This window comes from Aythya marila (assembly GCF_965140915.1).
Source record: "Aythya marila genome assembly, chromosome: 27".
Lineage (NCBI taxonomy): Eukaryota > Metazoa > Chordata > Aves > Anseriformes > Anatidae > Aythya > Aythya marila.
The window spans coordinates 4,577,459-4,590,251 of record NC_139068.1 but is presented as its reverse complement, the minus strand read 5'-3'; the positions used below and the strand labels follow the sequence as shown (position 1 = coordinate 4,590,251).

Genomic DNA, 12,793 nt, shown 5'->3' with positions numbered 1-12,793 from the left:
TGAGAATAAACACACTTAGAAAGCCATGAAAATACCCTTTCAAGTCAGCCTGATGAAAACTTCATGTTCTGGAGCCCTCTGCTTCAAGGAGAGGAATCTATTTCAGAGGCGAAGCTGTGTATTTTTCTTATTTAAACCTTCTAAATCTGCTGGAGCATTAAAACTATTTGGCATTTCCACAGCACATTTCATTCCCAGCTCCAAATGCATTTTACAGACATTCATTAATTAAGCCTCGTAAAACCTTGGGGAGAAAGGGAAGCAGGACTTATTAATTTGTTATTTGTATTGCTGCGGCGCAGGGAGACCCCAGCCAAGACCTCGGGGCCCTGTTATTTTAGACCCGACCCACACAGGACAGGAGATGTCAGCACACCAAAGAGACACCGCGGGGAGAGCAGCAGGAGGAGCGGGAGAGCCAGCAGAGGCAGAGGACGATGCTGTAAACCGTCGGAAGATCCCACAGCACCGCATCCTCCGCGTCTCACCCCGCTGCCCTTTCCTCCTTCTGCTCCTGCTGCTGCACAGCGAGGCCGTGGAGTCCAGCGCCCACCACTCCACATCGCTCTGTGCTCTTTGCTGCTGAAAAGCAGCTCGGCTGGGGCTTCAGGGATTTCTTCTCCTGCCTCTCCTTACCAAGCCCTGGCACTTATCCTGCTCCCTCCACCACCAGCTCTGCTCCATTCGATACTTCCCACTTTCTCCAGGGGCCACTTTCCGTAGCCTTAGCCCCGCAGCACACCCCCTTCTTTACAAGGTTTACGCTCTACGCTTTCCCTCTTTATTTTTTAGGTTCATCTCTATATTTTCAAGCGCTTACATTTCAGTCCAAGACGTGCACAGCCATAAAGCAGCCCTGCTGCCATCCAGCCCGGCCGCGCTGCGGAGCTCTGCGTCCCTCGCAGCCGGGCGGCTTGGCGGATGGGAGCTGCGAACGTTACACCTCTGCTTCCCCGGCAGGAAAACCCAGGCTGTGCCGCATGCTGTAAATGCCTTTCACATGTTCCCCAGATCCCAGTTAAATTGAACCCCAGAAGGTCTCCCAAAGCATGAAAAATGCATTTATAAGACTCTGGAAGGAAGATGTATTCCATAACTGCTCTGGTGACCAGGCGTGCTGACTTGTGTCATGTGGAGAAGGAACCAAAAGGGGGGTATTTCTTGTTATTTCATACTGCTGATGGGATTTTATCTCTCACAGCAGATCCAGGAACTTTCTAGTTACCATTATTGTTTGATTTTATGGGCCATTTGATATTTATTTTTATTTCTATTCATTATTTGTTGAGTGCACTTAGCCCCTTCCCCAAGGAGCCTGCCTTATATCTAAGGTGATTTTTATGACCAGTGTTAGCACAGCATCTGAGTAACTCGCACAACTTTAATATATTTATCCTGCACACACAGTATATCAAGGCAGCCCTGGTTTTCCTACTGTGGAGAGCGGTGATCTCCCTGTAAAATCATGAGTCTGACTTACTGGGCTAAAAAAATATATTAAAAAAAAAAAAAGAAAGAATCAGCCCCCAAACTATTTACATTCCTTGTCTTTCTGACATTCATTTTAAGTCATGAGGATGTATTTGAGTCATATTTTCACTGTTTTCCCCCCTACAAAACATGAAGTCTAGCAATGTACCTTTTTAATGCAAGCCAAGCTCTCGCTTATCCCACGACTCCCACAGCTGGGGCTTTAAAATCTGCATCCAGCACTGTGAGACTAATGACAAAATCATGAGCTGGCAGCTCTGCCTTTTCCTCCGACCTCTCCGTTTCATCCTGCAAGTGCTCAGAAGCAGGAATTCCTCGCAGCACTATCAGTCCACGCACTTTGCCTTGGGTGGAGGCGGCGGACAGCTGGCCGCCACGAGCTTTTTTTTTCCCAATTCTTGCTAGATTTTCCCCAGCACAAGGAAGCCTCTCGGGTCCTTTCCACGCTGTTGTTGCGGAGGAGCCAGCGGGTGACCTCCCTCTCACTCCCTGCCTCCGCACAGCGCCGGCACCCAACGCAGCTCCATCTCCTGCCTGCACGGAGGGTGCTGGCGGACATTTTCAGTGCCCGTGCTCCTGGCTGGTTTTATTCCCTCCCCATTCCCCGTAGGCTGCTCTCTGCTAATCCCCGTGTAATCCCAGCAAGCGCATGAGCCCGGGGAGGCACGCGGGCTGGGGTGCGCCTGCATGTGCTGGCAGAGCCCGGGGCTGTTCCTTCCCCCTCCTTATATTTTGCCCCCCTTTAGGACACCCTGCCTGCCTCTCCCCACCATCAGGCTCAGACACGGAGATGTTTTAGCTCCCTGAGATGTTACCGGGCTCTCCTGGGAGGTTGTGGGATGCTCTCTCCTTCCCCACTTGCAACGCTCCTGAGTTCTCACCCCCTGCTGCCCCTCCTGCAGGTCCCCCAGCTCCCACCACAGAGCTGAACTGGTACGGCACGGGGCTCTGGTGCAATGCACTGGCCCAGCAGCATCCTTCAGGGATGGAAATCACCTGGATCTCTTGTCTCCCACCCTGTGCATCTCATCCAGTGCATACGTAGGTGTAGATATTGCTGTGCCCTGCACTGAAGAGCAAGCTGGAAGAGCAGGCACAAGCAGAAAGCCAACAGCAGCGCCGTGTGCTTGCAGGAAGGCTGAACTGCTCGTTGCCTGAGGCTCGGGCTCCTTCAAGTCCCACGCACACAGCACCCACAGCGTTTGGCACCGTTGGCCGTCCCCAAAACCATTTGGCATTGGCTCCAGCACCCAGCCTCGCCGCGAGGCCGCGAGGCAGCGAAGCGCAGAGCGCACACGTGTCGTCCCGTTGCAAGCAGTGGGATTTCTCCAACGCCTGCCGGCGAGCAGGTGCTGCGGGGAGCCCGATTCCCACCCGCCCGGCCAAACCGCAACCATACATCCGCGCTCTCCCTGACCAGCTTGGCTGCGCTCCTCACCTGGCAAAAGAACACACGGCAGTGAAAATAAACACGGAGGGAAAGCGAAGCCCCTCGCGGCCCGAACGCATGCGGTCTGCGTTCCAAGAAGTAATGAAGCCCAGGGAATGGAAAATGCATGTCACTTGGCGGCGGGCTGGATGCACGCAGGCGCTCCGTGCCGGCTGCGGAGAGGGTGCTCCGGCCAGCGGCACCGCGCCGAACCCTGCCATTTGAAGACGGAGAAGAATTTGGCTTCGTCAACCCCTCCTTTTTCCCCCCAAGTGGTCCCTTGAGCCGGGCTGGAATGTGCGTGGTAGGGACAGAACCAATCCCATTAGCACCAGGAGATTGTTTTTCGTGCGGTTTTCTTGTTGCTGAATCACCCGCTGCCCCGTTCCCTTTGGGTAGGTCACGGGAAGGAGGACGGGGAAGGGGAACCCACGGGCGTGTTTTCGCTGGGCGCTCCGGGTGCTGATGTGCTGGGGCAGCCTCGTGCTAAGAGGAGCTGGAACAGCAAGGAAACGGCCCTTCCCCAGCTGAGAGGCTCTTTTTCCATTATCTTCACAAACCCTGCTCTGCGAGGGCCCCAAACCATCACGCCACATAATTGTGGGTTCTTATCAGAGACCTCCAAGGAGAAACCTCGCGTGGTTTCCTTGTGCTCAGCACCATCTCCCCGGACCCAGCCCTTCTGGTGGGAAGGCGCGATGGGGAACAGCAGACGCAGACCCAGCCAAACCAGCAAAGCCTCTGCTACAAACCAGAAGAATCGATGAGGAAATTGGGAGGGGTACAAAGCGGGGAATTCTCGGGGTCCGTCCCCACCCCGCTGTCCCATCCCTGGGCTTTCTGCCCCGCACGACACAGCAGAGAGCAACAGGGGAGGGAAATCCGTGCCGGGCAATGCTTTGGGGTCCACGAGGAGGTCCTGGGGGGCTGCTCGTTGGCCTCCCCCAGTTTTTGGAGGCTGTTTCTCATCGCAGCGTGGCTGACAGTCCCCACCTACCGGCCTGCGGCTCCTTTCTGACCCGGGGCTGGACGCGTGGGCGCACGGATGCTGGCGGCGAGGACGTGGCCCAGCACAGCTCCCCGTGCCCCCCGTGGGTCGGAGGGTGCAGTCCTGCTTCTCTTCCCCATCTCCTCTTCGCTCACGGGGCCACACACTGCGAATTTTTATTTATTTATTTATTTATTTATTTTTTTGCTTTCCCCGTGAAAAACCACAACAGGGAGCGAGAAGGAAAAAGGCGTCGGATGGAAAATGCCCCGGCTGCCTGCTGGGGGGAGTGGAACCAGCTAATTTCATGCGTCTCCTCCTCGCCAGAGTGGGGTCCCTCCTCACCTGCTCCTGGGCACGGTTTCCTGCACCCCGAGCCAGCAGCGAGGAATCTGATCCAGTTTGAAGGAGAGGAGCTTGTCCGCGGCTCGGAGCCCGGCTCCTGTCCCAGGAGGGACCCGCTCGGAGCCGGGGCAGGGTTTGCCAGCTGTCTGCTCCAATCTCGCCCCCCGCCACCTCCCTCGGCACCGAACGGTGGCGGGGGGCACTCAGAGCCCTGCACAGGGGGGGGATCCCCCCGCAGGCAGCGCCGTGCTGGGGGTTTCCTCCCAAGGGTTTTTTTTTTTGGGGGGGGGGGTTGTTCCTGCTGCACCCAACCACTGCTTCATCGCCGCCGGGTGCCAGCAGCCTTGCCCGGGCTGTAGCAGGGCTCAGTGCTGACGTCCTGGGCTCCACAGGGAAAATGTGGGTGGAAATCCCCCCCCAGAAAGCCACTTGGGGGGCACTCAAGCGATGGAGGGGGGCTCCTGTCTTGGGGTCACCTACTTGTGGCTGCCCAGTGCTGGACTCCAACCTTCAGCACCCCAGGGGGCTGGAAATGCCGCCCCTTCCCATCTGCTGAGCTATCTGAGCCCGGGGAGAGCTCAGCATCGCCCACCAGCACCCAGCATCGCCGGGGGGACACCCCCCCCCCCCAATTTAGGGCCATGCAGGGGCTGTGCCATGGCAGCAGCAGCTGCTGGCTTCCACCCAGGGCTGCCACTACACTGCACACTCCGCATCCCCCAGGGACAGCCTTCTTTGGCTGCGACGTGCACCAAGCACCCCAGCACCCAGCTGCTGCTCCCCGGGGCCGGGCAGGCACCTCGCCGGCACCGGCGCCACGTCCCGGGGACGAGGAGCAGCCGAGCAAAGCGCCAGCCCCGGCTCCTCGGGGGCCCCCGCGCCACCGCTGGCTCCGAGGACGGGACCCCGCTGAGCTCCTGAAGTGCTAAGAACGAGCCTCCGGGCCCTCGCCTGAGCTTCGTGTCGTGCTTGGCACGGCGAGAGCTCGGCGGCAGCGTGGACGCGGGCGCCCCGCCAGGAAAAACACACGGCGAGGGGGCAAGGTGCGGGCGCGCACACCCGCACGTCCCGGCCCTCGAGCTGGGTGCAGTGCAGTGACAGGCGTTGTGCACAGCCCCCTCGGCACCTTTCCTTCTGTAAATGGTCATCCTTCTCTCAACCGGGTGTCTTTGGGGGTTTTTAAGTGCGAAAAGCCCTTTTTCCACGTCCTGTCTTCGTATTTATGCGCAGCACGGGGTCACCAACCCTCTCCCCCAGGAACACCACCCTGCTTTTGCACCAAGTTGCATTCATCGGCAATTTTCTCCTTGCCCAGCTTGCAAAGGCACACACTGGGCTGGGAAGGGCCCTGCACCCCACCGCCAGCCCCACACAGGGGCTCAGCCCCCTCCCCACAAAGCCGCCGACTCCCCGGGTCTGGTACAAACCTTTTATTTCCCCTCCCGCATTGCCCAGCCAGACCCAGGCTCCGCAGGCAGCTTGGGGCCGGGTTTGCTCCTTGGAACCCAAACCGATGCGGGATGGGTGCTCCCCAGCCACGCTTTCACCCCCCCCCCCCCCCAGGACCTTGCACGGAGGGGGGAGCCACGTGGCTGAGACAACGACACGGACTGCACCGAGCTTGACACTGAGCTGAGCTGCCACAAAGCGACACCGAGAAGTGTACCCCAAAAACGGACACGAGCCCCCCCCCACCCCCCCAACCCGCAGCGCCTCCCCCCAACCCACCCCCTCCCCCCAAACCCAGCTATGTTGCACGTGTGATATGGAGCAGCACAAAACCGGCGGGGGCCGGGGCCGAGAGCCTCCCCTGCCCCGCGACGACACACAGAGCGGCCCCCCCCAAAAAGTGGGAAGAGCGCAAAAAACGAGGGGCGGAGGGGCAGGGGTAATAAGTTAACCTGTACACGTGTGTTAGGTGGCTACAGGGGGACTGCCACCACCAGGCTGTCCCCAGGGGTGTCCCCACGGGGTGCCAGGGGCCGAGGGACCACGAAATCAAACCACGAAACGACGCAGGAGGTGATGGAGAAGGGTGGGAGGTGGGGGGATGCCCCTGCTCTGAGCTGCACCGGGGCGAGCCCTGAGGGGCTCCGCTTGGCCAGGAGGTCCCAGGGCTGGTCCTTGGGACCCTTCTAGGGGGTCCTCGCCCCTTCTAGGGACCCGGAGCTGGTGCCACTCGGGGGGCTGAGCCTCTCCGGGATGCGGGCAGAGATGCTGAGCCCCGGACGGAGACGTCCCAGCACATCCCAGCACCTCTGCCCGTGCTCGGACGCGCCCCAGGAGCACGGGGCAGGGAAATGCCACCGCGTCCCCCGCTCGGTCCCACCAGCACCAGATAACCCCCGAGGCCTCGGGGAGCAGGGAGGGGAAGGATCCATCCCGGGGCCCCTCGGCAGCTCCTGCGAGGGGCCTGGCTGGGTCCTCGCGTGGGCACGGAGTTCGGCCAGATCCGCCGCTCTCTCCGGCTGCCAACGCCAAATCCATTCGCCACGTTTCGGCTCCCCGAGGCAATCGGCTCCGGCCGGCGGAAGGGAGTTCCCAGGGCCGGAGCCGGCGCCTTGGAGGCTCAGCCCAAGGTGGGAGGCCGGGGATGTGCCGAGCCAAAGCCCCGAGAGCTGCAGACGTTGCTCCATCCCCCACCGCAGCCGGCTCCCTCCTGCCCAGCGCTGGACCCATGCCCGGAGGTCTGGGGGGCCCCGGGGGGCTCTGCTCCGGAGCAGACGGGCTCCCCCCGGCCTCCCCACGCTGGCAGCCCTCTTTTAGCTCCGGGAAGCAGGAGCCCACCACGCAGCAACGTTAACGGAGGAGGAAAAGCCCCAGGCTGGCCCTAGGGGTGACGGTGGCATCCAGCCAGGACCCCCCCCACCCACCACGGAGGCAGAGCCCACGGGGAGCTGGGGACACGGGGGAGAAGAGCGGGACCCAGGGACACCGGCGTGGGGACGGTGACAGCGAGGTGGCAGGGAGGTGATGGGGAAGAGGCAGGAGAGCTACAGGACGGTTTTGTCCAGGTCGACCTTGAGGGGCAGCGGCCCCGCGTCCTCGCCGTGCGCGGGGCACAGGGTGACGGCGATGACGGGCGGCAGGGGGAAGGCGCCGGGGCCATCCAGGTCCTCCAGGAACTCCTTGTCCCCGTTGATGCTCAGAGGCTGAAAGAGAGGCAGAGGGGACCGTGCAACCCCAGAGCAGGGCACGGGACCCCCCCCCCGTCCCCGGTGTGGGGACACAAGGAGCAGCCCGGCCGCGACGCGGGGACTGGGATGGCCACGGCTCAGCACCCAGATATAACCGGGGAGGGGGACACGGGGTGGTGGGGACCCCAAAGGGACCCCCCGCTGACTCAACACCGCTCGCCCCGTACCTGGGTCTTGACGTGCTGCTCGGGGGCCGTCACCAAGCTGGCGCAGCTCAGCCACAGCATCACCACGATGGAGAGGAAGAGGCAGGCGGCCAGGATCCAGCGAGGAAGGCCCGAGCGCCTGTAACACCCCGCCGCCCCCCGCCAAAGAAACAGGGCCGGTTTATGGCAGGGCTCTGGGTACGGCAAGGGGGTGGCCGGCCCGGTGCAGCCCCCCCCCCGTGCCCCCCGCAGCCCCGCGGCACCTACTTGGCCATGCAGCCCAGGAAATCGTGCTCCGGCTGCGGGGTATCCGCGGGCTTGGTTTTGCCCCGCGGCTCCTTCCCGGGGGGGTGCTTCTCCTCCTTCTGCCGGGGGCCTGGTAGGGAAAAAGGTGATGCTGAGCCCAGGCACCCGCTGCAATTTGGGTGCAGGGGTGCTGGAGGCGTCTCTCCCCCCCGGGGACCCTCTGCTGGGGGGCGCAGAAGCCCCCGGAGGCTCCTTGCAGTGGGTGCCAAGCACGGTCCCACCCCCTTCCCCCCCCCCCAGCATGGGTGCAGGGGGTGGGAAGCGGATCAGAGCTGAGAATCGGGGGATTTGTTCCGCTCTGGAGAAATCGGATGGGAGCCAGGAGGGCTCAGAAGCTCCCGACCACCCCCCCACCACCACCAACAGCCCGGTCCCCCCCCTCCTGCACCTGCGTGGGGCTGCGGGACGTGGGGGCTGGCCCCCGGTCCCGGCCGCTCCGGCTGGGTCATCTGCACCTCGGGCAACGGGAACTCCAGCTGGGGCTGGGACTGCAGCGAGGGAAAAGGGAGAATGTGGTCGGCGAGGGGGTCCCCAGCCCACTCAGCACCCAGCGGAGAGCGGCCGCGGGTCCCCCCCCCCCGACCTGGAACACCACCACTTTGCCATCGTCCGCCTGCAGGTAGAAGGTCCAGGTGGAGGAGATGAAGCTCTGGGCAGAGCTGACGATGTCGTTGCAGAAGGTGGAGACCAAATCCAGCACGGAGAACGGCGGCGCCTTCACCTCGGGGCTCTGCAAAGCAGCGGGGACAGCGCGTCGCCGGCGTCCCCCGGCCACCCACCCCAGCAGACAACGTCCCACGAGGAGGACGTGGCCGGATTGAGCCCGGTGCTCATCATCTCCAAGCCTCATTTTCCACCACCACGCAGCTCCAAAGCGAGCTAAGGGCTCCTCGAGGGGCAGCCACCTGCGCGCGCACCCGGCCGGGGCCAGCGCCCGCGGTGTCCCCCAGCCCGCGGTCCCCAGGGCTGTCACCCGGCCCCGCGCTCGCAGCGGCGCCTTAAACAATAGGAGAGCAGCGGCCGAGATGCCGAGGGCGTTTCTCTCCTGGCAGCGGCCCCGTGCCCTGGATTCTTGGCCGTCTCGGCGGTTTGTTATTTTTAAAGCATCCCTGCTGGAATCCGCTTGGCTGCTCCCTGCCACTGGCTTCGAACATTTTCCGACAGCCCCTTGCACGGTCAAACCAGCAAACAGGAAATAAATAGGTCAGATTCTGTATCTAATTATTATGCTAAATCTGCTTTGCCTGCTCGTCTGGGAACCCAAAGGAAAAAAGGCTTTGGGCGGGCGAAGGGGGGGGCGGCACATTTGGGGCTGGGGGACAGCGCAGGCGTTTGTCCCCAATGCTTGTCCCCAACCCCAGGGCTGAGGCTCTTAGAAAAGGGCCCAAACGTGGCAGGGGAAGGAGCCCCGTGCCTTACCCCTGCCTTCCACGGCACAAAATCGTCTCAGTCTGCACGCGTAGGGAGCCAAGAGCTTCTACCTTGGGCCAAAGTCTAATTTAATTAATTGGGCAAAAGCTGGATTAATTAAACGTAGGAGGGAAAGCGTTGCTAATTGCCGGGACGGATAAAGGATCAAAACTGGGGGAATTCACAATACCTGGCCAAAACCTCCCAGCTGGGGAGCTCAGCGGAATCGCCCCGTCCCAAATCAACGCCTGCTGAAGCCCAATTAACCGCAGCACTAATTAAGCGGCACCGTGGGCCCCGTGGGGACAGGCTGGGTGGGGAGGGGCGGGCTGGGGCCTCCCGATCCCCCCCTCCTCACCTTGTCCATCCTGCTCTCCACCTCCGGCAGCTGCTTGCGGCACCCGGTCCTGCAGCCGAAGCGCTCCTGCGCGTTGCTGTAGGCTTCGGCGCACGCTGCCGGGAGGATTGGGGGCGCTCAGGACGGAGCCAGGGTGCTGGGTCCGAGCTCCACATCACCCCCAAATCCCACCAGCAGCACCCCAAGCCCCGGCTCCATCACCAAGTTGTCCCTTCCCAAAAAAAAAACAAAAAAAAACGGGGAAACCGGCACCGTTCCCACCCTCCCCGGGGGGATGCGCAGGATGCGGCCCCCGGGGCGCAGGGGAGCCAGGGAGGGTGGAAGGCGCCGGGGAGGTGACAGCGGTGAGTGGAGGAGCCCCTTTTGGACGGTGTTTGGGGAGCGGGGGCCGCCGGGCCGCCGGCTGCTCACCTGCTTCACACTCGGCTCTGGTTGTGTTGAGCGCCGCGCTCGCATCCACGAAGTGACAGATGGAGAACAGCCGGCAGCCCCGGTAACAGGCGTTGAGAACAGCATCCTGGAGGGAGGAGGAGGACGGCGCGGAGCTGGCACCGAGCTCAGCCCGGGGGCTGCGCCCGACCCCCCGGCACGGCCCCCCCCCCTGGCACCGCAGGGCCCCGCTGGGGATGGGGGCCACGGGGGCCACGCGTTAGGGTCAGCACCGCCGTGGGTGCGTGCACAATGCGGGGTGCTGGTGGCACTGGGGGGGGCAGAGCTGCTACCACAGCTGGGTGGGCATCCCACGGGAGGTCTGCAGGCGGCCTCGTCCCCGGTGAGGACGTGGTAGGACCCCGATCTCTGCTGGGCATCCCCTGTCCCTGTGCATGGCAGGGAAAAGGGGGGGTGCTGGAGGGAGTTGGGGTACATGGGGGGTGCGTGGGGGCTGTGTATGCATGGGGGGTGTGTGCATGGGGGGTGTGTGCATGGGGGTTTGCACATCCATGGGGGCCTGGGAGCCTGCACCATGGGGGGGGGTCCCCGTGTGCATCTCCCCACGGGCTGGGGGTTCTTGGGGGGTGTCTGTGCACCCGCAGGCAGCGCCAGGAGCTGCCCCCCCTTTGCCTCCAGCACCCAACAAGCCCAGCTGGGGGGACATCTCCATGCCCACCCCCGAGCAGCGGGGGCTGTGCAGGCTCCTGCCAAGGCACCGGCCTGGATACGGCCCTGCCACGCGTGGCCCCCAACCCTGCTCCCCTACAGAGGGGCCAGGACCCATCCCAGCCCTTTTTTTTTCTCCCTGTTGCTGGCATTACAAAGAGACAGAGCCGCATCGGGCCCGTCACTTGGATTGCATCCCCTGCGTGGCCCCATCAGCGGCCGGTCCCCAGCACGGTGCCACGAGCAGGGCTCTGATCCGGGGCTTTCCGTGATGCTCCGGGTCCATTGAGCAGCGCTCGCCTCCTTCTGAATCCCCGGGTCAATGCTGGCCCCCCCCAGCATCACCTGCTTGCCCCCCACCCCATCCCAACTGGCCCCATCCCCACTGGCCCCCGGCCACCTCAGCCGGGGGTGGCTCTGCCCCGGGGCCTCACCGGTGCTGGATGCAGGGGGGGGGGGCTGGAGGGGGGCTCACTGGGGCACCCCAAACCCGGGGTGGGTGGGACGGACCCCTGGGGCACCCCAGATCTGGGGAGGGGGGCACCGCTGTGGGCATCCCAAGCTGCCCCCCTCACCGGGGGCACCCCAAACCCAGGCAGGGGCTGCCAGTGGGGGTCACCGGGGGCACCCCGAACCCCCAGCGGGGCTCAGTGCAGCGTGGCCCCCCCAAGGCCCCCGGGTCCCTGCGGGATGGCGATGCCCGGTGCTCCCGGTACCGTCCCCCTCGGTGCTCCCGGTGCCCCCTCCGGTGCTCCCCGCGGTGCTCCTGATGCCCTCGGTGCTCCCCCCAGTGCTCCCAGTGCTCCCCCCAGTGCTCCCAGTGCCATCCTCCGCTTCTCCCGGTGCACCCCTGGTGCTCCCAGTGCTCCCCCCGCTTCTCCCGGTGCCATCTCCTGGTTCTCCCAGTGCTCCCCCCAGTTCTCCCAGTGCTCCCCCCGGTGCCCACGGTTCCACCCCCGGCTTCTCCCGGTGCTCCCCCCGCTTCTCCCGATTCCACCCCCAAATTCTCCCGGTTCTCCCCCCGCTTCTCCCATTTCTCCCCCCGCTTCTCCCGTTGCCCCTCCCCGCCGCTTCCCCCCCCCGGCTTCTCCCCCGCTTCCCCCAAGCTGCTCCCGGTGCCCGCCGCCCCCCCCCCCCTCCCCAACTCACGGCGGCGGCCCGGTGCTGCAGGCTGCGGCCGCACTGCCGGTGGCAAGCTCCGGTGTCCCCGAGCTGGGGCGAGAACGGATCGGTGGCGGCGGCGGCGGAGGCGGCGGCGGAGGCGGCGGAGGAGGCGGCGGCGGCGGCCAGGACCAAAGCGAGAACGAGAAACGGGGGGGCCCGGGGGCCCGGGGAGGCCATGGCAGGCAGGGAGCGGAGCGCAGCCACCGGCACCGGCACCGCCACCGCCGCCGCCGCCGCCGCCGGTGCCGGCCCCGCCGTGACGCGCCCGTGCGCCGGGAGGGGGCGGCGGGGAGAAAGCCGCGGGCAGGGGGGGGGGGGGAGCCGCCGCAGCCTGCCGCAGCTCCGGCGGCACCGGAGAGGCCCCCCCCAAGAAAAAAAAATAATAAAAAAATAATAAAAATAAAAAAAACGAGTCCTGAGGGAAAGGGAAAAAGGGTACCGGGGGGTGCGCGGGGATGCGGGGATGTGGGGATGCGGGGGGATCGGGGGATGCTCGGGCACCGGAGGTGAAGGGGGATAAGGGGGGGATAGGAGGGTGCGGGGGGGGTGCTGGAGGGTGCTGAGGTACTGAGGGGGTGGAGGGGGACAGGGGGATGGAGGGGGACGGGGAGATGCGAGGGGGCAGGGGGATGGGGACAGGGGGATGCTGAGGCACCGGGGGATGCAGCAGGACGGGGGGTGTAGGGGGTGCAGGGGGAGGGGGGGATTGGGGGATGCAGGGGGACAAGGGGGGGTCAGGGGGATGCTCAGGCACCAGGGTGCAGCAGGATGGGGGTGCAGGGAACAGGGGGATGGATGGATGGATGGGCACTGGGGGTGCGGGGGGGAGGAGAAAGCACGGGGGGGGCTGGAAGGGGTCCA

The 12,793-nt window shown here is 64.1% G+C and overlaps 1 protein-coding gene across 2 annotated transcripts; it reads right to left on the bottom strand.

Annotated features, from left to right (window-relative positions):
• Positions 1–6,002: 6,002 nt before the first annotated feature.
• On the bottom strand, positions 6,003–12,154 carry TMEM59L (transmembrane protein 59 like). Of its 2 annotated transcripts, none has more exons than XM_082780157.1 (8): positions 11,918–12,154; positions 10,082–10,187; positions 9,671–9,765; positions 8,486–8,632; positions 8,291–8,390; positions 7,864–7,972; positions 7,618–7,759; positions 6,003–7,405 (listed from the first exon to the last, which is right to left on the bottom strand). In XM_082780157.1, the coding sequence occupies exons 1-8, from the start codon at positions 12,107–12,109 to the stop codon at positions 7,247–7,249; spliced, it is 1,050 nt and encodes a 349-aa protein (XP_082636283.1). In that variant the 5' UTR covers positions 12,110–12,154; the 3' UTR covers positions 6,003–7,246. The 2 variants fall into 2 exon arrangements, with proteins under 2 accessions (XP_082636283.1, XP_082636284.1); XM_082780158.1 differs by having other exon boundaries at positions 7,618–7,735.
• Positions 12,155–12,793: the final 639 nt, after the last annotated feature.

Coding starts and splice junctions, on each gene's coding strand:
- TMEM59L (XM_082780157.1), bottom strand. CDS start 12,109: ATGGCCTCCCCGGGCCCCCGGGCCCCCCCGTTTCTCGTTCTCGCTTTG. Junction 8,391..8,485: donor GCAAAGTGGTGGTGTTCCAG/GTCGGGGGGGGG, acceptor CCCTCGCTGCAG/TCCCAGCCCCAGCTGGAGTT. Junction 7,406..7,617: donor AGCAGCACGTCAAGACCCAG/GTACGGGGCGAG, acceptor CCTCTCTTTCAG/CCTCTGAGCATCAACGGGGA.